The 23,445-nt window shown below is 41.4% G+C and overlaps 2 protein-coding genes across 7 annotated transcripts in view; one reads left to right on the forward strand and one right to left on the reverse strand.

The window, feature by feature from the left end:
- thoc2 (THO complex 2) overlaps positions 1–12,039 on the forward strand; it is a 60,291-nt gene extending 48,252 nt beyond the window's left edge. Inside the window, 6 exon segments of the mRNA XM_048232131.1 lie at positions 3,552–3,683; positions 4,047–4,113; positions 5,636–5,775; positions 10,227–10,303; positions 10,580–10,650; positions 11,255–12,039. Of these exon segments, the coding sequence (XP_048088088.1) occupies positions 3,552–3,683; positions 4,047–4,113; positions 5,636–5,775; positions 10,227–10,303; positions 10,580–10,607 (444 nt within the window). The 3' untranslated portion in view covers positions 10,608–10,650; positions 11,255–12,039.
- Positions 12,040–12,972: 933 nt separating this feature from the next.
- Positions 12,973–23,445, reverse strand: part of gria3b (glutamate receptor, ionotropic, AMPA 3b) — an 85,964-nt gene continuing 75,491 nt past the window's right edge. The window contains exons 13-16 of one of the 6 annotated variants that reach the window (XM_048231163.1): positions 21,649–21,896; positions 20,607–20,721; positions 15,230–15,477; positions 12,973–14,751 (exon numbers count right to left, since the gene is read on the reverse strand). In XM_048231163.1, the coding sequence (XP_048087120.1) occupies positions 15,232–15,477; positions 20,607–20,721; positions 21,649–21,896 (609 nt within the window). In that variant the 3' untranslated portion in view covers positions 12,973–14,751; positions 15,230–15,231. Of the gene's footprint in view, positions 14,752–15,229; positions 15,478–16,945; positions 20,723–21,648; positions 21,897–23,445 lie in introns of those variants that run through there. The other 5 variants (XM_048231164.1, XR_007192144.1, XR_007192145.1 and 2 more) reach the window with 5 other exon arrangements.

The raw sequence follows: 23,445 nt of genomic DNA on the forward strand, positions 1-23,445 counted from the left end.
CCTGATATTATCTATGCAATTATGGTATTAAAGCTACACATATGACTGTGCAAAGGCTAATGGTGTGAGCCTGACCGTGTCAGAGCAGGCGATACACACTGCAGCATTCACTGAACTCGCTGAACAGAAGGAATTTTTCCTACTTGTGTGTCTCAATTGCATATTTAAAACAAATGTTATTGATTAAACCTTTCCTGCATGATGAATTGGCAACAGGGATGGGGGGGGAAACAGGAATGGATTAAGGTGCAAATAAGAGGAGACAAAATGTGTTTGTTTCGTAGGAACATGTCAATTTCAGTGTTCTGGTAAAATGCACTTACGAAAGTAACTAGGACCTTGCATATGTAACACAGCCATGTCAATTTCAATAACTAATCATGTTCACCCTAATGAATGAAACTATGCGACACACTGTAATAATTTTGCATGATACCAGATTTGAGCTCAATGGTAGCAGTCTAACATATCACAGTAGGCTAATTCATTCAGTACACTGACTCTCATAACCTATTATGCTAATTTACTTAATGTAGCTAAACTGAATGTTCCACTGAATAAATCATTTGATTGAATCAACTTAATAATCAAAATCAACGTCTTTAAAGCACCAAGCAGTTCATTTTAGGGTGTTTTTACTCCTATCTACAATTTGGAATGTTGGAGTTAACATTCATTTGTTCATAATTGTGGTACTTATCTGGGAGACCTACTGGACAAAATGATATGTACTTTGAGGAATCGTCAAGGAGCTGCTACAGTTTGCGTGCTTACCTCATTCCGAAATGCTAAGTAATTACACATGGCTACAGGAACCAAGTTGTGGAGTAAACCTTGTAGTGGGGTTGAATTAGATCACATTCCTACAACAAATAAACCACTCCAGAATTATTTTGAGACCATTTCCACTCTAGGATCTCATAGTCTCCACACTAATGTGATTATTCTGCCCACACCTGCCTAAACAAAATGCACCAATGGGTCAAACAAACCAGGAGAGTATTCCAAGTATATTGTTTAGTGACAAACCTGGGTAAGTTAACTCCGACTAAGTAGTAAACCACCTACAACAAGAGCCCTATGGCAAGCCATACAGCTCTGCTATTAGGAGGTTTACTTACTCAGTTAACTTACCCAGGTTTGTCACTAAGCTATGTTCTTGGAAAAAACCCCAGTTTTATGAGTCTGATTTAACCAGACTAAGTGACACAGGTGTGAAATCACCATTGAAAGATCCATACTGTTCAGCTGCAAAGCAGGTGAAATGCTATACATATGATTTCTGCATCAATTAGCTCAATTTTGATCAGCCTGGAAATAAATATGCTCATCAAAAAGATAATTACTTTTCATTGTCAAGTTGATTACTAATGGAATCAATTGTGGCATCCTTGATGAAAACGAACACCCTCTATGCTGCACGTGCCTTGTGTTTTGCTGTGTGGATTTGGATTAGGATTTAATGGATGTTTTGTGTGACCTTTTTGGCCTATTGCAGATTAAAGTCTACTTTTTGTTTTTTACACAAGATTCTTAGAGTAGATTGCAAACTTATTTGTTTGTTTGCTGGATGATTGCATTTCTAAACCTCATTATTTGTCGTTTTGTATAATGTGATTTTCCATGAAATCACATGAATGGTGCTTAAAGCAGATGAATGGTGCATGTTCCTCTAAAGGTGAACAGTTTCATCGCTACACCATGTTGTTCAGTTGTTCTGGATCACTCCTTGAAGCTGTCCAAGCTCTTCATTGGCAACGTCATCACAGACACCAGTTATGCTAGCACAGCCTAGCATGCTCCAAAGCTGGTTTCCCAGCAGTTCTCCATATAAGCCTGAATTAGTTGGTTGCTGTTAAAAACTGATGGTCAAAGCGGTTTGATGTGCAACCTTTCATTAGAGGGCTTAAATGTTGCTTTTCCTAATGTTAGCTTAAATGGTGCTGGTCCCCGGCAAGTGCCCAGCACAAGTGCATATTCACGTTCATTTGTTCCGTTTATGCCTAGCTCAGCTGAGCTGTGTTCAGTGTCTCACCCTTCAAATTATGTTTTCACCAAAGGGAGATGAACTCCGTCTAATGAAGGTGAAAACCAGAGTTGTACGTTTGCTACGAGCCCCTTGCAGTACAAATGTTGGTTGTCCTCAGTAGCAGGCCATTCTGCTTTAAACGATCATGCGGCACTTTCATCAGTGTGGTATGGTGTGCAGGGGTGAAAGCTGTCACCTTTTGCTTCCTCTAAGCACATACCTGAACTGCTCAGATGAACGCCTGCTGGAGGCTCGAGCTAGTTTTGTGCACAGAAGGGGAAAGATGAATGTAGTTTTTCTCAGAAGCCCAAGCTAATTAGGCTCAGGAAATATGGCTCTTCGCGGCAGTAAAGGCTGGTTCAAAGCACTCAGAAAAGTCACTGTTTTTACAGTTTTCCACAGCAATAATGAGTGGGCCCATCTTGAATGAGCACACATGCGAACACACACACACACACACACACAAACACTCCTGTCTCTCACAGCACTTACAATACCTTTTATAAATCTCCAGTATAAATTTCTATCTTTTGTCTCGATATAATTAACTTTCTCATTTATATAAAGTGATGGGTAGTTAGTTGAGTTTGGACTGTATTTTTCCCCTGGGCCACGTTGACAGTTCACTGTAAATGTTGACAGTTGCAGAAGAAAACCAAAGGCCACGTGTGTGTGTGCGCGCGCGTCTTGTCGTTGCTGACACTACACACGCCACACATGCTCACTTTGACAAACTGTCTCCCTCTGATCTCTAAGCTGCTGATCACGCTGAAGTCGAATTGTCTTTATTCCTCCAAATCTGCCGCTGGATGCTGTCCTTACGGTTTCGCTTCACTGATCGCTTTGTCAAATTTTTTGCCAGTCCTTTCTGCCTTCTGTCCATATCTTTTGGGCCTCAACATTGAGGAATGCTGGGAGAAATCACATAGTCTATTGTACTAATGAAATGTGAATACATCTCATACACATAAATGATGCACAGTGGCTCCACTAGATCTGTATTCATTGTTTAGTTTACACAAAACAAAAATGCAGTGTTTTTCACTTTTCTTCTTTCTCCTACTTTTTCATATAAGCGCACTGAAATTATCGCACATCTCACTCCCACTGCAACATGGTGACATGGACATGCAACATTGTATGCTAAATATTAATACTGGCAGCACAACAGGGAGAACAGGATGTTTCCCCCCCCCCCTCTTAATCAGGAGATAGAAACAGCTTTGGCTGCTCTTGAGCTCACAGAGAGCCAAAAGTGTGCGTGTGTGTGTAGGTGCTCGTTGTGATTGGGTGGTAGAGAGGGACAGGCCGGTGGTGTCGTGCGGGGGTGTGATGTCCAGGTGCGAGGACTCGCCGAGCCTCTAGTCGACTCTAATGGGGCGTGCTAATGAAGCTTCACAGGACAGCCACGGCTGCTGCTGGCTCAGCCATGCCACACACGCATACAAGCAGTGACACGCACACAACCCCTCCCCCCTGGACGCAGGCATGTTTAACCCCTTCCTTCCCACCCTCCTCACAGCACTATGGAAACCACAACACATCCGCTTTGTCCAAAAGCAAAGAGAGGGAGATGGAGAAGAAAGAGTGTGAGAAGGCCCGGGACCGCTCCAAAGAGAGGGAGAAGAGGGAGGACCGGAAGGAACGCAAGCGAGTGAGTCCGTCCATCTACCTGTCCATACATCCGTCCAGTGCTGAATCCTCTTGTTCTCCTATAAGGACTTTTAGGTTGACGATGTAGTTATGTTTTTGTACGTTATCGAAGGATGATTGTCATGGTCAAGAGTTTCTGTTGCCTTTGGGTTTTTTACATGTTATTTTGAGCATCCTTTCAACCAAGTTTCGTAATTTGCCATACATATTGAAGCTTCAATTTAAATTTAAATAGATAGTGCTCTACACTGATATCGAGTCAAACATGACGGAGCAGCAAAGCAAGTACCCGTGTCAAGTAGCCGTTTTGATGGGGCTCACTCTCCCCTCTTCTCCCGTGCGCTGTGCAAATCTTTTCATCCAGGACCACTCCAACAACGAGCGTGAGATGAGCCAGGAGATGAAGCGCCGCAAAGATGAAAATGGAACGAGTGAGTTTGAATGGCATCCCCTTCATTTGGTCTGGAGAGGGAGAGAGAGCGGGAGGGAGGGAGAGAGAGCGGGAGGGAGGGAGAGAGGGAGGGAGGGATGGATGGAGAGAGAGGCATGCAGTCTCTCTCTCTCTCTCTCTCTCTCTCTCTCTCTCTCTCTCTCTCTCTCTCTCTCTCTCCTCTCTCTCTCTGTGTTTGTGCATGCACTTCCTTCTATATTCTCTTTCTAACATACTCCAACCTCCATATTGTCTGTGCAACATACTCCAACTACTAGGGATACACGATATATTATTGGCCGATAAGTGAAAAAATGAAAATATTATTATCGGTCCGATAACAGAATTCTGGCCGATAATGTGCGCCTAATTTAGGCCTACGTAAGGTCCGTCTGGCTACACTGAGCTACTTGAGCCTGGTTGGCTATACTTTTTCCTCAATATAATGTCAGCGGTGTGAATGTATTTCACCACTCTAACAAAATCTGTGGATATGCGTTCATTTGGGAATCTGTGCATCTCAAAATCCTCTTATGAATGATCCGCCATTTAACCTTACCAGAGCGGAGCTCAGCCCTATCTAGAGTCGTCTGCACTTTACCGCGCTGGTTGGGGAAACAAATAAACAAACTCGTTAGTGGGAGGAGTACATAAGTAGGCCTAGTTCTAAGTTGTGTTTTAGTATTATATTTACATTACTTTAGCTTGGGTTTTGTATTATTACCTAGAAATATGCTAACCATTCCTGCTTCAGTTCCAGACAGATCATCATAATAAGTTATTAAAACCTTTGGGGCTAATCCCTTTCATTTCTGCTGCAGCAGGTTGTGCGCAACAGAGTAGACGGACATAAGATACAGTCTGAGGAGTTGCAGCTTTATTCAGTTACCCGCAGTTGAAACTAAACCTAAGTTTCCCTCATTGATTCCAAACTCTGATTTGGTCGCTATACTGTAGCTTATTCCCAGATAAGCCTTTTATGAGTGTTTAGTCCTAAATGAAAACGATTCATACTCTCTAGCCACTCACTCGCAATTCACTGACGTCAGGTTCACTTAAAGGAGCCACACTGTAGGGCTAGGCTACTGTTATGTTGACTGCTGTACTATTGAGGACTGTTATGAGTTCTGTCCATCATTTGGTGGTAGGTAAAATTACTGCAATACAATTATGCTTATTAAATGCTTTCCCCAAATCACTTTTCACAATTTTTTTTCAAGAGTAATATTATCGGTTATCGTATCGGTATCGGCCACAACAAACCAATAAATATCGGTTATCGTTATCGGCCCTAAAATTCCATATCGGTGTATCTCTACCAACTACCATTTTCTACCTTCCCTCACTTTTCTGTTTCTTTCCTTTTCATATCCGTGTGACTCGGGTGTACTCTCTGTCTCTGCCCCTTCCTTTGCTTGCCCTTGTCTCTCTCTCCTTCCCTCCCTCTCCGCCCCCTCCCTCTCCTTCCCTCCCTCGGTTCTGTGTGATCTTGCTCACGCGTGCTGTGTCCCTGTTTGGCTCAGACTCCTCCAAGCACAGCAAGAGCGCCAGCCCCTCCGACTCGCCCCGCTCGGCCGACAAGGACAAGAGCAAGAGCTCCAAGTCCAACAGCAAGGAGAAGAGCGACCTGGCCAAAGCTGAGAAGACCTCAGGGGGAAAAAAGGTACACACACACACACATTTTCCATGTAGCACACTGTGAGTGTGCTGTTGCTTTATTGCTCGCTAACAGGTGTTTGTATGAGTTACCTGTGAGTTAGACTGAAATGGCCAAACCTGTGGTTCCTGAAGAGAAGCACTCTGCTTCCTTTGTAGAGAAACATATCAGAAGGATTTTATTGATTCAGCCAGGCTTGGAATTTCACCATTCTGGCGGCAAGGCCACTTTGCCTTCAGTTGGGCATATTTGGTGGGGGGCACAAAGGCCACATGTCAGGGCACCAAGGCCAAAGTTAACTATACAGTAGTAGGCTATAAAAATGATCAAAGTTGTATTTAGCCTATTCACTGCAGTAGACCTGCATCACTGTGTGAAACATTACAAAAACATGAAACATGACATATTACATAGAACTGGAAATCATCTGATCATCTAATAATTACAGATATCTTGGCTATATATAACATTTATTTTATATTTGGCCTGCTATGAAATCATGTATTGAACAATTTAAATTTACGGCACAGCTCAGCTTTAAGAAACTCAAATAGCCTAGATGCATGCTTAGCATTTTGTGATCATTAAGGCTACTTTCACATACTCTTAGTCAGCTGTCCTCTGATTTACCAATATCTAGGCGATATTTGTAACATTTATTTTATATTTGGCCCGTTATGAAATCATGTGGAACAATTTAAACACATTGTAAAACTTAAAGCCCAAATTTGGAGACATCCATGCATGTCGAAATTTACTGCAAATTCAAAACTGGATTACTCTGGAACGGCTAACTGTACAGGGGACTGCTTTACACCTTTGTGTTCGGTAAGGTCTGCTGTTTATTCTGATATATGGTTTGTCGTGGTTTGTCAAATGGGTAGGGAGATCATGGACGCAAAACCTTCAGTAGAATGTATGATTAAATTGAATTATATTATTATGACCGCCGCGCAGCGAAGCGGCGGTCATATAGGTTTAGTCCGATTTTTTTTTTTTTTTCTTTTTTTTTTTCTTTTCTTTTTCGCATGCCCAAATTTCCGTCAAGGATTCCCTGAAAGACCGGGGTACACGAAAGTTGGTGGGCATGTAACCCCACATGGATAGCATGGAACCATCGTTTTTCGTTTTGATCTGTAGCCCCCCCGCTGGACTGGACCCCCCAAAAGGAGGGTAGGGCAGACAAAGTTTTCTGTGACTATTTCGAGAACCATAGGGTTTAGGAGGACCATTTTTTTTTGTATGATGTTCTCAAGGGGCCATGTCAACCCATTCCATAACCACTCATTTCATGTATAGTGCCACCTAGTTAAACACAAAAAAGTAAAAATGAGGTGTTGTAATCGCAGGTATCTGTGACCTAACATAGTCAAAACTGCACGAAATTGGAAGTGAATGGTCATTATGACACCCTCTGTATGCACGCCAAGTTTTGTGGAATTCCGTTCATGGGGGGCCACACAATAAATTAATTTATGTTACTATACACCAACTGGCCTGTAGGTGGCTGGAGACAGTTTTCTGTGAATATCTCGAGAACCGTAGGGCCTAGGAGGTCCACCTTTTCTATGTATGTTGGTCTTAAGGTCCCATTACCACTTATTTCATGTATAGCGCCACCTAGTTAAAAATTAAAAAGCAAAAACATTAGATGTTTTTCATCACAATATCTCTGGCTGACAAGGTCAAAACTGCATGAAATTAAAAGTGTAGGATCATTATGACACCCTCCGAATGCATGCCAAGTTTTGTGTACTTTCGTTCATGGGGGGCCTTACAATAAAATAATTTATGTGTACATTTAGTGACGTACACCAACAAGGATTCCCGGGACACTGAAAGACTGGGGTACACAAAACTTGGTGGGCATGTAACCCCACATGGATAGCATGGAACCGTCGTTTTTCATTTTGATCTGTAGCCCCCCAGCTGGACTGGACCCCCCGAAAGGAGGGTAGGGCAGACACAGTTCTCTGTGAATATCTTGAGAACTGTAGGGCCTAGGATGACCATTTTTTTCCGTATGTTTGCCTCCAGCGGTCATGTTAACCCATTTCATGTGCACACATGTGCACAAACAGATACACATGCACACATACATTCACAGTAATCATACGTATGACATACTCACACAGTAGACATATGTACGCACGCATGCACAGGCACATACGCAGGCACACACACAAGCAAACACACACACACACACACACACACACACGCACACACACATAACATAAACATGTACATGCACACAATTCAAGAATTTCTCAGAATTATGAACAGGCAAGATGGAGGTTGGGTTGTATAAAATGAATTTTACATGTGAAATCTATGAACTAATCATGTTTTGGTACTTGTTGTCTAGCAGATACCAGTGAGAATTGAATGTAAATAATGCAATTTAGTGAGACAGTTAGAATCATATAGGCCTTTCAGCGTGATTTTTATTTTTGTGGAAAAAATGTGCTGGACTGGGCGGCGGTCATATTTTGTACCGCTCTGCGGTACATCTAGTTTACTTTTCTCGCGAACCGTTCAACACCGCAATTATCGGCTAACATCGTTTAAAAGCTGAGAAAAAGCTCTTTTATGTGATACTTATGATGTTTGTGTGATGAATAGGCTACTTCACGAGTAGTTCAACTGAGAAGAATGGGAAGAATTTGGACGCACTTTCTTTCTTGCGCTGTCACTTTCTCCACTGAGTAAAAGACTAAATTAATTTGCGCTGTGAATGCTAAGATTATTTTGACAGGCCACAGGCTAAATAAAAATCGCTATTAGTAGGACGCAAAGCAGAATATTGAAAGAAGGGGGCACCAAGGCCACCGTGGCCTGTAAACCTATGATTATCAAAGGGGCTTCACGGCCAACCCAAGGGGCAACGACGGCCATGGCCGTTTTGGCCGCCGTGAAATTCCTACCCTGGATTCAGCTATTTTCAATAACCTTATCAGTGCACTTGTATTGGTTCTTTTTTGATTACTTAAAAATAGCTTTAACCTATTTTAAAATTCAGAATAGGATTAGAATTTACTTGTTTGAATATAATCAAATGTTGTTTTTTGAGCAGCAAGAATAAGACTGTATAACTCATCATGATCTGACTGGAAACGCATCTAAAATAGGCTAATAACCACGCTAGCGTGCTCGATTCATCTACAATACAGCTGTGGATTAGCAACTGTGCGAATAGAGCAGATAACAACATCGCTCTCTGTTTACATTTTTATGCTTGTTGAACAGGTGTAGTTATATAGTATTTGCTTTTTCCTAAGGTTTCACTACGCTTACTTACAGTAACGAGCATAGTCGATACAGTATGTAGCCAATAAACTTATCTTCCCTTTACCATCTGTGACCTCTCTGCTCTGCTGTTTGCTGACTTCACTCTCTGTGTGTGTGTGTGTGTGTGTGTGTGTGTGTGTGTGTGTGTGTGTGTGTGTGAGAGTGTGAGCCCTGACACAGACAGCAGGGGTAAGGCCCCAGCGTGATGATGAATTACACTAAAAAGAGTACCGATAAAAAGAACATGTAATGGTAACTAGTTGCCACTTATCCCACTTCCACAATCCTATAATCTTTAATGATTTAGCCCCGGGTCCTGTTTAATACAGTTTTGGTACCGATCCCTAGTTCCATTGATATTTTCCTAGTGGTTAGGGTCTAGAACTTCTATTCTAAAGGGAACAAAGCAAGGACACAATAGTATAACAGCACAGATCGCGTGCAGAGCATGTTGGTGGCATATGGAAACTATTCCACAGTAATAGCCTTCTCTGGCTGGTAGATGGTTAGGAGCAGAGCAGACCGGAGGAAGCCAGCTGATCAGCATGATGTGTTCTGCACCACGATGATGGGGGAGCACGAGCGGCATGAGTGAATCTTGGCATTGAGTACTATACGCCATGACTCCAGCAGCTTGGGGATCCGTTTGCCTCATCTGTCCAGCGGATTTGATGAACTTTGGCCACAATGAGGCGTAAAACTTCCGCTCTTCTCCGATCAGCAGGGCCTCCTCAGTGTTGGTTGATTACCAGGGCCCTCGGTTTCATTATGGGGTCGTAATGGATGTATTAATGCGGTGACAATCGTCCCACCTTCTGTATCTCATCAGCTGTCATGTCATCACATCTGTTTCTTGCCTTTACATCAGCTTGTATATATCACCCATTACACACCATTAACAGCTCTCACATGAAAAGAGCCCAAGCAATTTGAGGACCATTATGTAGAACATTGTCAGTTGTGAGCCATAAATCCTCTTCTTCTCTAGGCTCAAGGTAATGGTATGACGATTTGCACCTGAAAATGCCTTTAGATTTTAGATTGGTGTCGTCTTTTTTTTTCCCTTCAAGGGGAACCTACCCTGTTAATTAAAGAAAAGGGCCTTTAGCTGCAGAGTTCCGTGTTCGTCTCATGACTCATTATGTCTTTCTTTTCTCCCTCCACCGCAGGAATCCAGACACGACAAGGAGAAGTCTGAGAAGAAAGAGAAGCGAGAAAGCACCGGCGCAAAAGAAGACAAAAAACAATATCCTTTGATGACGACAAATTGAGCGACAATGAAACTACACTTACTGGAGTTTGCGCTGTAGTGTCGAAACTGGAGAAGCATTTTGATCTTTTGAGAGACGGCGGGCTTAAAAAAACACAACAAACATAACAAATAGAGGGAGATGATTATCTGGTCTCCAGAAGCTTGACAAGTTGTATGCATTTCTACAGTAGACAATAGCGTTCTTTTCTGATGTCTGTGTGTGTGTGTTGTGCTGTGATAGATGTCCATATTTTGCCTTAACGTTGTCACTCATAAGTCCTCTGAGAAGCACAGATAATGTGTTCCTGTGTGGTGGGGGGTCGAGGCTTCTCACTTTTCAGGTAAGATGAATGCACCCTGGGCTCAGTGTTGAACAAGCTTGAATTGTGTTGAATGAACTGAATTGATTCATTACCATGGTATTTTACTCTATTTGCATCAGTTGCCTCGCGCAGTTGGCTGGCACCTTGACTGACCATGACTTTGTCCAGTCAGTAGCCCTTGTAGTTCCTTCAGGAAATACATCTATCTTAATACAATACAAATACAATACAGGAGTCTGTTATTCCCAATGCATAATACATTTTAGGTATGTAATCTGAAAATTGACTGTAAAGCTGATGGTATGCTCCTCCGTGCAAATTTGCGTGTCGAAGAGGTGCATCATTCATGCGCGGTCCCAATTGTTGGAAAGCACACAAACCGCCCACATGCGCGTTGACTACTTAATTCTCGTCACACGCCATGCATGTGGGACACAGACGTGGGAGCATGTCACGGCCTTAAGCCTTTAACCTTTGTAAACATTAAAAAATTGGCATCTTGGCTAGAATTTAATTTTTATTTGTTTATATCAATTTTTTAATCTGATTAAATTCCAAACTTGTAAGGCATTAGCTCGTTGATTATTCTTGTCTGACCGCTTTTCATGTTTTTTCTGCTTAGAATTCCTTCCTTTGGCCTGCGACACCATTGGAGTAGCTTTGGTCTCCAGGGAGTTTTTTTTTTCTCCCCCCCACCATGTGGCAGTCTTACTGCTTTTCCCCGTCATCGTATGAGAGGATTTCTGTGCACACACACACACACGCGCACACATGCACACACACACAGAGCCACCCTTTGCCTGCATTAAGTACTCCTAGTGTTGCCTAGACAAAAGTCGTAGTTCGTATTTTAACCAGCGTTCTCCTTGTGTATTTTCAGTAACTTGCTGAAAGGTCAATTCTTTTAAATATTAGCACAATGTGCTGCTGATGTCATACATGGGTGTACTCTTGAGTATGTGGTGTTGCTTTCCAGACATGCCTGCATTTGTATCATTTCCTCCTCACCATGTTATTGTTTTATATTATGGTGCAATTTAAACAAGTCAACATGTCAACTCAGTTTGGATTTTATTTATTTTTTTCTTTTATATTTTAGCTGTGAGTGGGAAGTTAAGGCACCGGTGTTTGAGACAGTACCAATGGTTTATTTGTATATTATGTGTACATAAATAAAATGGTTACATGTTATGAGCCATCACTGTTACTTTAATTTGTCACTTGCTTCAATTCTTTTTTTCTTTTTTTTCAAATCAAGTTTTTAAAAGATTTGTACAAAAATGGCAACATGGATTTCACACAAACAGATTATAAATTAGGAGGCATCTGAACTACTTTTTGGAGTTTTTAATCTGCTGTATTCAAGTGTATGCTTTTTTCTAAATAAAGATAGTTTTCATAGTGGAATCTGGCGGTGTTGTATCTTTTGTGAGAAGTGCTTTTATTGTGACTTGTACGTTAGAATCATTACACAACGCCACGTCGGTGTCATTAGATTGTTAAAGTATTCTGTTAAAGTGTGAATACAGTGATGCACTACTGAACTTGTGGTTTTGTTCTCGTGTTCCTTTTTGTAACTAAACTGGAAGAGGTTACAAGACTCCACTTACTATTATGGTCCCGGAGTATCATCCAGTTTTACCTAAGTCATTTGAACCATTCATGGCATAATGTATAAAGTGTGGGGACATGCGTCAACACAGAGGTCAAAGGGAAGAAGGCCCAGTAGCTCTTGAATCTTGTGATGTAACCAGAAACTGCAAACAGGCTTTAGTCCTGTCTCATTGAGTCCCTAACAATACTGGTGATGTTCATACTCTCAAAGACTAGTATGCATACTGTCACACAACCTCCTACTACTTAAATTTTGGTTGTGAAACTGCGGACGTACCTCTTGGTTAGGGGCAGTCTTGCTAATGAGCATTGATCACAATGCTACAGAAAGTAATCCATTCGTAGGGGAAGCTAAACTTACCTGACAGTGCCAGCAGTACAAAATAACAGCTGGTAAATCCGGCCAACGTTCAGGTTTTCCAGACTATATGCCATCTCAACACAATTATTCCTCTGAAAAGTCACCTCTCATCCTAAATGGGTATTTGCAACTGTTTGAATGTAAATTCAGAGCTGTCAAGCTTATGAAACCTGCAAATGATTCCTCCACATAATTAAATAACTCGGCTGTGGAAGGAAGTCATGAGAGAAAACCATGACTGTCAGTGTCATTGTAGAACAAACATGATCTTTCCCATGACATCAATTCTTATGTAGAAGCTTTCCTTTTAGCCCTTGTAGCATTGTGATGAATAAAAGCAGTAATAACAAAACTTCAAGACAATATTTTCTATACATTGTTTTTTATTTACAAAATGTATTAAAATTCTTTGTACAAGGCCTCATTAATGAGGTTGAGTAAATTATACCCACACATGCATTTTGTTTTGTTTTCTTGGTTGTTGTCACTAAGATGCTCTGCAAGTTTATCCTTGCTGAGGTGCAGTCACAGAATAGGGAGGAAGAGGTTAAAGAAACAAATAAAGGGCCAAATAAATTAGAAAATGACGATCATCTACTGTTGATCTCCTAAAGACTTGTGTATTTCGCAGGGCTTATATAACAGTAATCTTCACATGCAATTAAAAATGGGCAATCAATCACTCACTTGTGAACTCATTGTTTACTCAGACTTTGTAATAAATCTTTAAACAAATGTACATGTATTTTTGTTTCTTTGTTACCTTTTCCTTTTCTACATGTCTTTATAGAAAACTATCTTTCCAGACTTTCAGGGTATCAATCGGCCTTCCCCTAAAGTCTATGGAATCACAGTTATTTTTTTCTGAAAATAAAAAACAAAAATGTAACAGCAATATGTAAGTGTGCTAAGCATTTAAGACGTCCCCTGTAATCACCTTGTATAAATCTATTCTCCGTTTCTTCAGAAAGTCTTTTTTTTTTGTACAAAGTAATTCACCAAACACATACAAATTAAAATCAACTGAGCTGGATTGAAATGTGCTATTAGTTTGGGAGACTGCGAGGTAATCAAAATACTACATCTCTAAAGCCATTACTGTTATCCTTTAACGGACTGCTTTATCTACATTTAAATGATCAGCTTTATATAGTTCTTGTACAGTAGTTTTTGATTACAACTTAAACAAAAATAATAATAAAAAGCTTAATTAATTTATGTAGATGTTCTAAAGTCATCAGTATGCTTATGTATAAATGTGGGTGAGGCATGGAGATCATTGCACCACACAATGACATTAGAGAATCTTTGTTTAGACACGTTGAATTCATTCAGTTGATTGTGTGTGCATGTGTTCACAGATGAGTTGGAAGTATGGTGGCTCTAAACGTCTCTTCTTCATGGCTTTGGACTCATCTTCCACATGTTCCTGCAGATTAATCTGAGGAGTTGATCAGCAGCACCATAGCTGAGCAACAATCTCCACTTAGCACAAACTAGGGAACAGCGTCAGCCTAACCAGCAGCCTCAAATAAAAAGCCACAATAATATATTACGTTTTAATACTTTAAAATTCTGATAAATTGATTGTTTAATAAATTGCCACAATTAGGAAAGCAAATTTACAGTAAATGAGAGGAATAGTAAGCATGTGAAAATGCAAATCCGACTGCCCAGAAACCAGGAAGTCCTTAATAAATTCCTTCAGAATGTAGAAAACCAAGACTTTTGCTACTTTGTTTTTCCTTAAAAGAGGTTTGGCTGGCACTTCCAAAAATGTGCTAGGATTCCATGTGATGGCTTTGATTCTTGGTTTCGTTCACAGATTACATTACGTTAGCATTCCTTTGTTGGCGTGTATGTCTCAAGCGATGTCATATTACCATGATGAGTTGCATTGTTGTGATTGTTTTTCAGAATGTTCCTTAAGGCACTGAAGGAAGCAAATGCAGTTCCTCACATGACAGAAGGCTGCCATGTCATTAGATTACCACACCTTGTCCGCAACGGCAATTAGGACTGAAGGCTTGGAAATGTGTCTCTTCCAAGGATCCAGCCATCTTTGTAAGTTTTTTTTGTGTTTGTTTGCTTTTTTTTTCGTCACAATCACCAGGAATACTGCAAGTACTTGAAATTCATTGCACCTGTTTTAGAGACAGGGGAAGAAACATCAAAAATTAAGAACATGAAGAAATGGTAAATCTTCAGAGCGTTTGAACATTATAACATTTTCGAAGCACATACATGATAAAAGTACATGCAACAATGACATGCAAGTCCATTAATCTGATGTTCCATCTTAAATCACATCAAATTTGAATCAAATATGAATATGAAACTGTTTGAGGATTGTTTGTTTTGAATACCTATGAACAGGCGCAAATAAACACTTCATGCCTGACAGAGTACTGTTTAATTTGGGGAAATAATTAAGTTCTCTCTTCTTTTTATGTATCCATGGCCAAACTTTTACCCAATTTACTTGCAGAAATTCTTTGTTGCTGTAATAACACACAAACCACCACCAAATACAACAAACACACACACACACACACACACACACACACAAAAGACACAGAGCACAGCACATAACATGACATGGGACAGGACTATGAGTCATACCCCTAGATCTTAACGCTCTCTGTTCCATACACATTGTAGCCTTCTCGGTATGTGGCAAAGTTCTGAGTGTTTGTTGGGGGAGCTGGCTTAAAGTTTTGGGCATTCTTTTCGAGTTTCAGCCTTTTGGACTCTGCTCGTGACTTGTAACAGAACTCTATTAGAGCCACCATCATGGCCAACCCCAGCCCTCCAACCAGAATATAGAAGACTCCGGCTACATTGCTCAGGCTGAGTGCACTTGTCTTGTCCTAAGAAAGGTGAAGAACATAGTTAGTATTTCTCGGCAGTGGAGGAGGCTCTCTGTTGAAAGCATTGAGCAAAATGATAACTAAATCAGAATAGCTGCAACCTAGAGGATTCTGTCAAGGGTTTCTAATTCAAACACCACACAAGGACTGCTAGCCCCTGAGGGTAGAAACTATGGGCCATCATCTGTGCGTCCTCCTTGAGTCAATGTTCCCACTACTACCTTTGGCTAATTACGTTTCCTCCACAGGCGGCAGAACATTTGGAGGAGTGAGAATCACAGCACATGGCCTGAGGCTCTAGCTGCTCGATTAAGGTTGACTTTTGATAGGTGTCTGGCTCTTTTGCAGTGGTCAGGCGTTGTGAGAAACCCCTGGCCAGCGCGGTCAGACAAGCACTCCCAAGGAGGCCAGTCAACGGAAGGTGTTCAGTAGCACACTGTTCTGTTGGTGAATGTAGAGGTCACGCTAAGCTACGCTAACCAATGGCTTCTTCATTTTAAGGAAGCTGGTCAGTAACTTTCAGGTCAAAATAACTCTAGTAAGCCCTGACTGAATCTATGTAGATTGGTATGGTTGTGTTGTACTGGCTAAACAAATCTACACATTCAAATTAATATTTTGACATATTTACTCAAAAAGGGGTTATTTTAAAAGCCGAGTCAAACCATTCTGCTGCTGTTTACTTCCCAAACTTATTGATTAAAAATTTGTTCATAAGAGTTTTACTATTTGCAGTTTAACCCTATGAGTTCTGGACTGCATCTACGGGCTACTTGGAATTCTCTTTCTGCAACATTATTCATCTGTAAATAACCTCAGAGGGTTAATAAACAAGTGTATTATATTATTTAGCTTCATGTAGAGTGCAAACAAAATGTTGACACTGTGACACTCCTGTTTCCTAGAAGACCAGTGGAATGGAAGCACCATGATGCCATGGCTCCTAACAGGCTCCTTAGAAGCAGCATGTCACACTGGAAAATTTTGTTTGTTGTTCACACCACATGAGGAAAAAGAATCTAATAGACATATTTCCATGCAAATAAGTAACAACGCTAATAAATCAAAATTTTAATTAAAAGTTTGGTAAATAAAAAACAGCAGCACAATGGTTATTATGTCATGAATATCAAGTGTAAAATTAGCAAAAATAACACTTGTGTATAATAATAATTCAATTTTTTGTCATTAGCACTCTATAAACTCCCCACATGTGCTATAGCCGATTTATCATTAATAGAAATGTATCATAATGGTGCTTCATTAAAAAGTATGGCAGCACATACAGTGGTAAAATGTAATTGTAATTTTTGCTTTCAAAAAAATATACTATTTCCAAGTGGGGGTATTGTGCAACTATTTTGGCCACTCAATGTTTGTCTAATTAGAGTGGCAATACAAAAAAATGTAATTAACTGTACTTTTACATCAGAAAAAATTAGGAAAGATAGATATCTGAATTGTGCTTTTTTTTCTTTGCATATGAACAATACGTCAAAATGCAATTTTGGAATCAGTACAAAAGACCTGCAGCGACTGACCTTACTTCCAGAGTCCTTGGTTCCACATTCACCCTTATCGTACCACCATTTGTTTTTCAGCTTGGCTAAGATGCCTTGTTCACTGAGTTTCAATACTGCAAGGTTTACAGGAGTTCTTCACGTGGGAAATAACATAAATAACATTATATTATGTTATTTTATGTTATTCAAGTCTTAGCTACTTCATACTTTACAAAGCGATAAAGCAGGGCTCCTGGCCATTTCAACATCACAAACTGCAGGCAAACTAGCTATTACCTTCTATTCACCATAGCTAAGCTAATGTGCCAGGGCCTACCCATATCGCTTTGAGTAATCGGCATACACTGTTAACAGGAACAGGCAGGTACTGAAGACACAACCTGCAAATCTATAAAAGCAAAGGAAATGCATTCGTGGGTGTCACAGGTAACCATATGACCTCCGACGAGTGATCTAACAGGAACCCTCTACTGACTGACAGACAAGCAAAGAAAAGAAACACCAGTTCTATTTTGCTGAGGAGAGTTGTACTTTTTTAGGGGAGGAGGGAGGGGAAAGGGGGGAGGGGGGGTCACTGCATATACAATGATGTTAAGCTAGCATCATAGCATACTTCTCCTGTAAGAGGATACTGCCTGTCTGAAGTGACAGGTGGAATATCTTTTTCAGTAATCCTGACAGATTCCTAAAATCTAAGACAAATGTTACTGACAGATCTAAGCCAAATGTTCTGTAAATAATGTGTCTGCTGATGAAAGGGCCAGACCAGAATGCTATGCGAATAAGATAAGCTACTTTGTAAAGAATACACTCTTCTCTTCTAATGTCGCTATCACTTTATGTCTGCTCCAGGAATTAATTCTTGTAAATGATTTTATTGACAAGGAATTGTGCCCTGTTTCAAATGTCAGCAAAGAAATTGTGAGGCGGCAAATTAGACGGTAAATCTTTCTGGATACGTATGGATCTGCTGGCTGAAAATTGCCTCCCCCCCTCCTCAATGGCCACTTGCTCTACGTGGTTTAACTTAATTTCTTTGTTTTTGCCCGGGGAGACATTGATTAACAATGTAATTATCCTTTAAGTGTTAAGTGTGAGTGGAGTGAGAGGAACCATCTGGAGGAGGGAAGCAGGCTGCCTAAAGGCAAAGTGAAGAGAGAGGGGGCTTTGGAGTTGAGAGGCTGTTTTTTTTCTCACACACAGGTAGCTTGGCTCTCTTTCTTTGTCTCTTCCCTTCTTTAGCTCGTAGCCCCCACACAACACACAGAGCTGGCTTTGTTTTTTTTTGTTTTGTTTTGGCTGGGTCCAGAAGAGCCGCCGCAACCTGAAAGCACCAGGCTCATGTACAGGCTGCCCACGGACTGCGCACAGAGGCCAAGGTAGGCTTGATCTCACTGCAAAACTAGGAGGGGGAAAAAGCAACAACAGAGAGAGAGAGAGAGAGAGAGAGAGAGAGAGAGAGAGAGAGCTGGAACAGAGCATGTGATTATGAAAGCCCACAAAACCTTCACCCTGTCTGCCGGCTGCCGGGTGCTACCCCCTCGGTCAGGAGGCACGGAGGTCTGGCCAGGCCAGCCTCTGCGTCGGAGGGGAGAGGGAAAAGGAATAGCTACATGCTGAGTGCACTGTTTGCTAGGGTAGGAATATGCCCAGACCCCATTTTCAGGAGGAAATTAGGCGTTTGTGTGCAGTCGTTTCATAATGTATTTATTTACTTGTTTATTTTCTCTTTAGCCATGACTGACTTGTTGGGAAGCTGTGCAAAAATAAAGATTTATGGCTCCGCAGAGTGGCATGTTATTGAGCATTCTGCCATAAGGAGTGGAGGTAAAATGTGCGAGCTTTTTGTGATCCATCAATGAAGATCAATAAAATTTAATTGCTGATGCCTTCTGTGACTCACTGACCAATCAAAGCTCACGAGTTATGTTGATTGGTTACATGTTGTACATTTGAGATTTAATGAGGGTGCTGCACCAGGAAATATATTGATGCTCCTGACTGTGCACCAGATAGATGACATTGACAATACTATTCTATTCTACACTGCCAAGTCTCTCTATATATTATACCTTCCATAGTATAATATAATATAATTTATCGTAATATAATATAATTTAATATACAGGTATTGCAAAAATCAATGGACAAAATAGGCATCAGCATCAATATGCTGAAAGAATGGGTTCCTTTGTTTCCCAAACACTTCAGCTACGTGTATGTTTCTTTGACTGTGAAGACACTGCTGTTGACCTCTCTCTCTGCTAATGTTTGGCCTGCACTCCCATTTTCATCCTGGAAATGTGAGGTCCCACATGTGTGAGGATGGGTGCTGTGGAGCTCTGGGAAAAAGAAGAAAACTGAGAGAACTTACCACAACTGTCCTACAAAAAAAGTCAAAAAATAAAGACAGCATTCCTCTCGACATTGCTCTTACTTGATTATACTCAAGTGATCGAATGGAAACTTCTTAAAGTTCCACAGACATGGCCATTGAAGATGCCATTTTAATATGATTTTCCCTCACCAACTGCAGGTGCCAGGTAACACATACAGTGCTATCAGAGGAAATTCCCCTTACATTGACATTACTTCAACAGGGCTTTTTTCCCTCCTGATTGGTGTGGAATCAAATGAAGGACTTTGATTTTTCACACTGATGAATGGGTAGTTTAATTGACTGCCAGTGACAGCCGCTTGGATTAGAATTCTCACGTTTTCCTGCAATGCTTAGTCCCCTCAAGACTCCGCTGTTCGCCTCGCCTGACTGGACTGCCGCGGGCCGGCTGCTCTGCACACGGCTCACTCCGAGGAGCAGTCCAAGGCCTCGTTACGTGGCGAGCCAGTCTCCGGAAAACTCCAGGACTGAGGCTGTCTAAAACCAATCTGCACCTTAAGCATTTGGCTGCCCCCAAAAAAACCCCTTCCCATTTCTCCTGTCTTTACAAATTTAACTAAGAAATATATTTGCGGAATATACGTTTCCTTCTGCAGTATTTGAAATTCTGATGATTTCCTCCATTACCTGTCCTGCTGTGGAGCTGCGATACTCGGCTGCGGCCCTTTGAGCCGGGGGAGAGCCCCAGACAGTGTGGTTTGTCTTACTGGTGAAGTCTTGTTCCATCAGTGTTCAGCTCCCCTGCAGAAGGTAAAGGAAGCGCTAACGCCATGTCTCCCTTTGCCTCTCTGCAGGGCAGCCACTGCTCATTCACCTGACAGCTCCCTCTCTCTCATTTCCAGCTGAATGCTCAGCATTTGCCCCAGAAATTGAGGTGGTCTCTCTCTCTCACTCACTCACTCTCTCCCTCTCACTCCCTCTCTTTCTCACTCCCTTTCTCTCCTAAGCCACGCTACTTCTTATTAGAGCTGATGCAACAGCATTTGCTACAATCTCCTCAGGCAGACAAAATCTCACTGGTCCTTTTCTCCCTCCGTTAGCCGAGTCAGGGTTCTTGGTTGGATCTTAAATGGGTAGATATGCAATAAGCACGCTCTCAAAACGCCGCCTTGGGCGGCAGGCGTGGCCCTTGGTATTCAGTTCAGACATAACAGCCTTGCCGATTACTCTGCACTATGGTACCCGATTTTGGTGACATTGAGGCTGACCTTGGAGTCACCTCCCCCGCTGCCGCACTCTCCCTTGTCGTACCACCATTTGTTTTTCAATTTGTCCAAGAGGCCTTGCTCATTCAGTTTTAAAACTGCCAGGTTAACAGCATTTCTTGAAACGATAAAACATAACTTGTAAGAAAATGCACAGGTCCGTGAGAAATCTAATGCATAGTGATAGTAGTAGTAATCATAATAGTAGCGATAGTAGATAGTGCTAATACTACTACTAATAGTGCTTATTATTGTAATCATCATAATAATCAGTAATCAGAATGGTTATTGAAAGAGCACGAAAGGACAATTTGGTAAAGAATTTTAACGAATATTATGGAGATAAGAAAGGCTTAGAGCAAAGAAAGTGTTAAATATTAAAGGTGGCATGGAGGGTTACGTTGCTTAAAACTGAAGTGTGCGGGATGGGGACACTCGTCATTGAGAAGAAAAGTAACAACAACAAACACCATGCAATTAACATTCGTCACAAGTGACAGCGCAGCTTTTACAAGCTAAATTGAAAAACCGTTGAACTGTTAAATTAAAAGTGACAACACAACAATCAGGAAGGACAGCACACAAGACAGGAGGAAGGATCGAAAGGAAAGAGAGAAGAGAACAGTGAGAGAGACACAGGACGTGGAATGGGTTTTAACTCTGACACTAAGAAGTTAGACTGATGTCATAGAGAAATAATAACACCCAAACACAGAGAAGGAGAAAACCATAAAGAGAATAAGATTCAATCGTGATATCAAGGCACAGTTAAAAGCATCATACCGTTACCTCTCCGTGGTCACTCACAAACAAAAAGAAGAAAAAGAAGAAGAAGAAGAAGAAGAGGAAGAAGATGAAAGAAAGAAGATAATAGAGCAGAGAGGGATGGGAAAGTAGAGGAGGAAGAGAAAAAAGAACAGCAGGAGGAGGAGGAAGAGAGAGCAGAAAGAAGGACAGAAGGAAGAAGAAAGATGACAACACGAGACATCAGGGTAGGTGGAATACTATAACAACATGGAGAATATTGTTATATTATTCCACCTACCTTAATGCTGAGCCTTTGGGGGTCGCCACCCCATAGCCCTTAGAGTCGAGGTTTCCGCCCACTTTCATGGTGTCGCAGGGCTTCCGCTGCTCAATGTACTCGTTCATGGTGGATTCGAGAAGAAAGGCGAACTTGCCCTTCGACTTTCGTACCCGCGCCACCCCATCAGGTGTTGTCTTGGCAAAGACAGAGGGCTCAGCAGATTTCATGTATGACCACATTTTCTCATACACGGCTATTTTAGAGCGCTGCATGGAGGAAAGAGGGGGACAAAGAGAAAGAGAGAGAGAAAGAGAAAGTGAGAGAGAGAGAGAAAGTGAGAGAGAGAGAGAGAGAGAAAGGCTATTATATATCACGCAGACAGGCTTGTTTTTAAAGTGCATTCAGCTAGAGGACAAAGTGGACAAGTGTCATCTTATAATTGTGACTGCTTGAGTAATATGACACGGTGTCTGCTTTTTTTTTTTTTTCCTGAGAAATATTTAGAGATTTACACAAAACGATAGCAAATTGTATTGAATGCCCATGTGTGACGAGTGTGTGAAATGTGACGAGCAGCTGAAAGGTTACATCTCCAATGCTTGAGAATTGTCTACATTTAAATAATCTAGAATTTACAAATGTATGCTTATTTACTTAGTATAACCATAATACACTTTTTTTCGAAAACCCCAATTAAATTCTCCTCTATGAAGTTAATAATGCTTGATAATTACACTAAACCATTGAGAGTAATGTTTCAGCATAATGTGCTCGTGAGTGAAAGAAATGAAGAGGAGGTAGGCTACACAGGAGACAAAAAATGTAACGAGGTGATAAAGAGGTGGTAATAAGGTAAACTCCGAACATAACAATGGGCATTGTGCAACCATTAGGTTTCTGCTTGGGGATTAACAGCAGTACTAACACAGCAATGTCTTCCTCATGTATGCAATGTAACGGCTGTAAGTGAAGCTATAAGCTGTAAGCTAGGAGGGAATCTGCCTCTGGGCCGAACACGGCACCAAGACAGGGTGGAACTCTCAGTCGTATTAATTTGATTTGGTCCGACGCTGCAGCAGAATGGTGAGTGGGGGCTTAGGGGAGGCACGGGGAAGGCTGCCAATAGAGCCCAGCTTTAGACAAGCTGTTGGCGTGGCAACATAAATTAGAAACGCCTGTGTGGCGGCGGCAGGGGAGCCGTCACCCATCACCCCGGCCACCACGCCAAGGACACTTGGGACTGCATCAGGAAGAGATGCTCCCAAATCAACTGTGACGGTTCCCTTTGATTGGGCAGAAAGAGTTATAAAGTTACGTCCCTCTACACAGACACACATACACACACTCAAACTCAGACACACACACACACACACACATACACACAATGGGGAATGCGAGCATGACGCATCACCAACAAACTATGAATTTCAAATAAGCTGGCCCTTCTAGTCGAATGGCTTGATAGGGCATTTCAAAGAGGTCTCTAAAAGGAAAGAGAGAACGAGTGCGAGACAAGAGAAAAAAGACAGATAGAGAGACAGAGACAGGGAGAAAAGACGGATAGAGAGACAGAGACCAGGAGAAAAGCAAGAGAGACTTTGCATAATTTGCACCTCACTGTGAGTCATGACATGAATAGTAAAGAGCAGAGGTTACACTCACTGTCTCACCGCATAATCTGAAATGGACTATATCTGCCATTTTTTTTATTCCAAAGCCTCCTTTAACAGAAAGAATGTACTGTAATTATTACAGTATTGTGTTTGGCTGTGGTTGGCCCGTGTCCACAATTCTTCCGTACTTTAAAGAGGAACA

This window comes from Alosa alosa, chromosome 21 (genome assembly GCF_017589495.1).
Source record: "Alosa alosa isolate M-15738 ecotype Scorff River chromosome 21, AALO_Geno_1.1, whole genome shotgun sequence".
Classification (NCBI taxonomy): Eukaryota; Metazoa; Chordata; class Actinopteri; order Clupeiformes; family Clupeidae; genus Alosa; species Alosa alosa.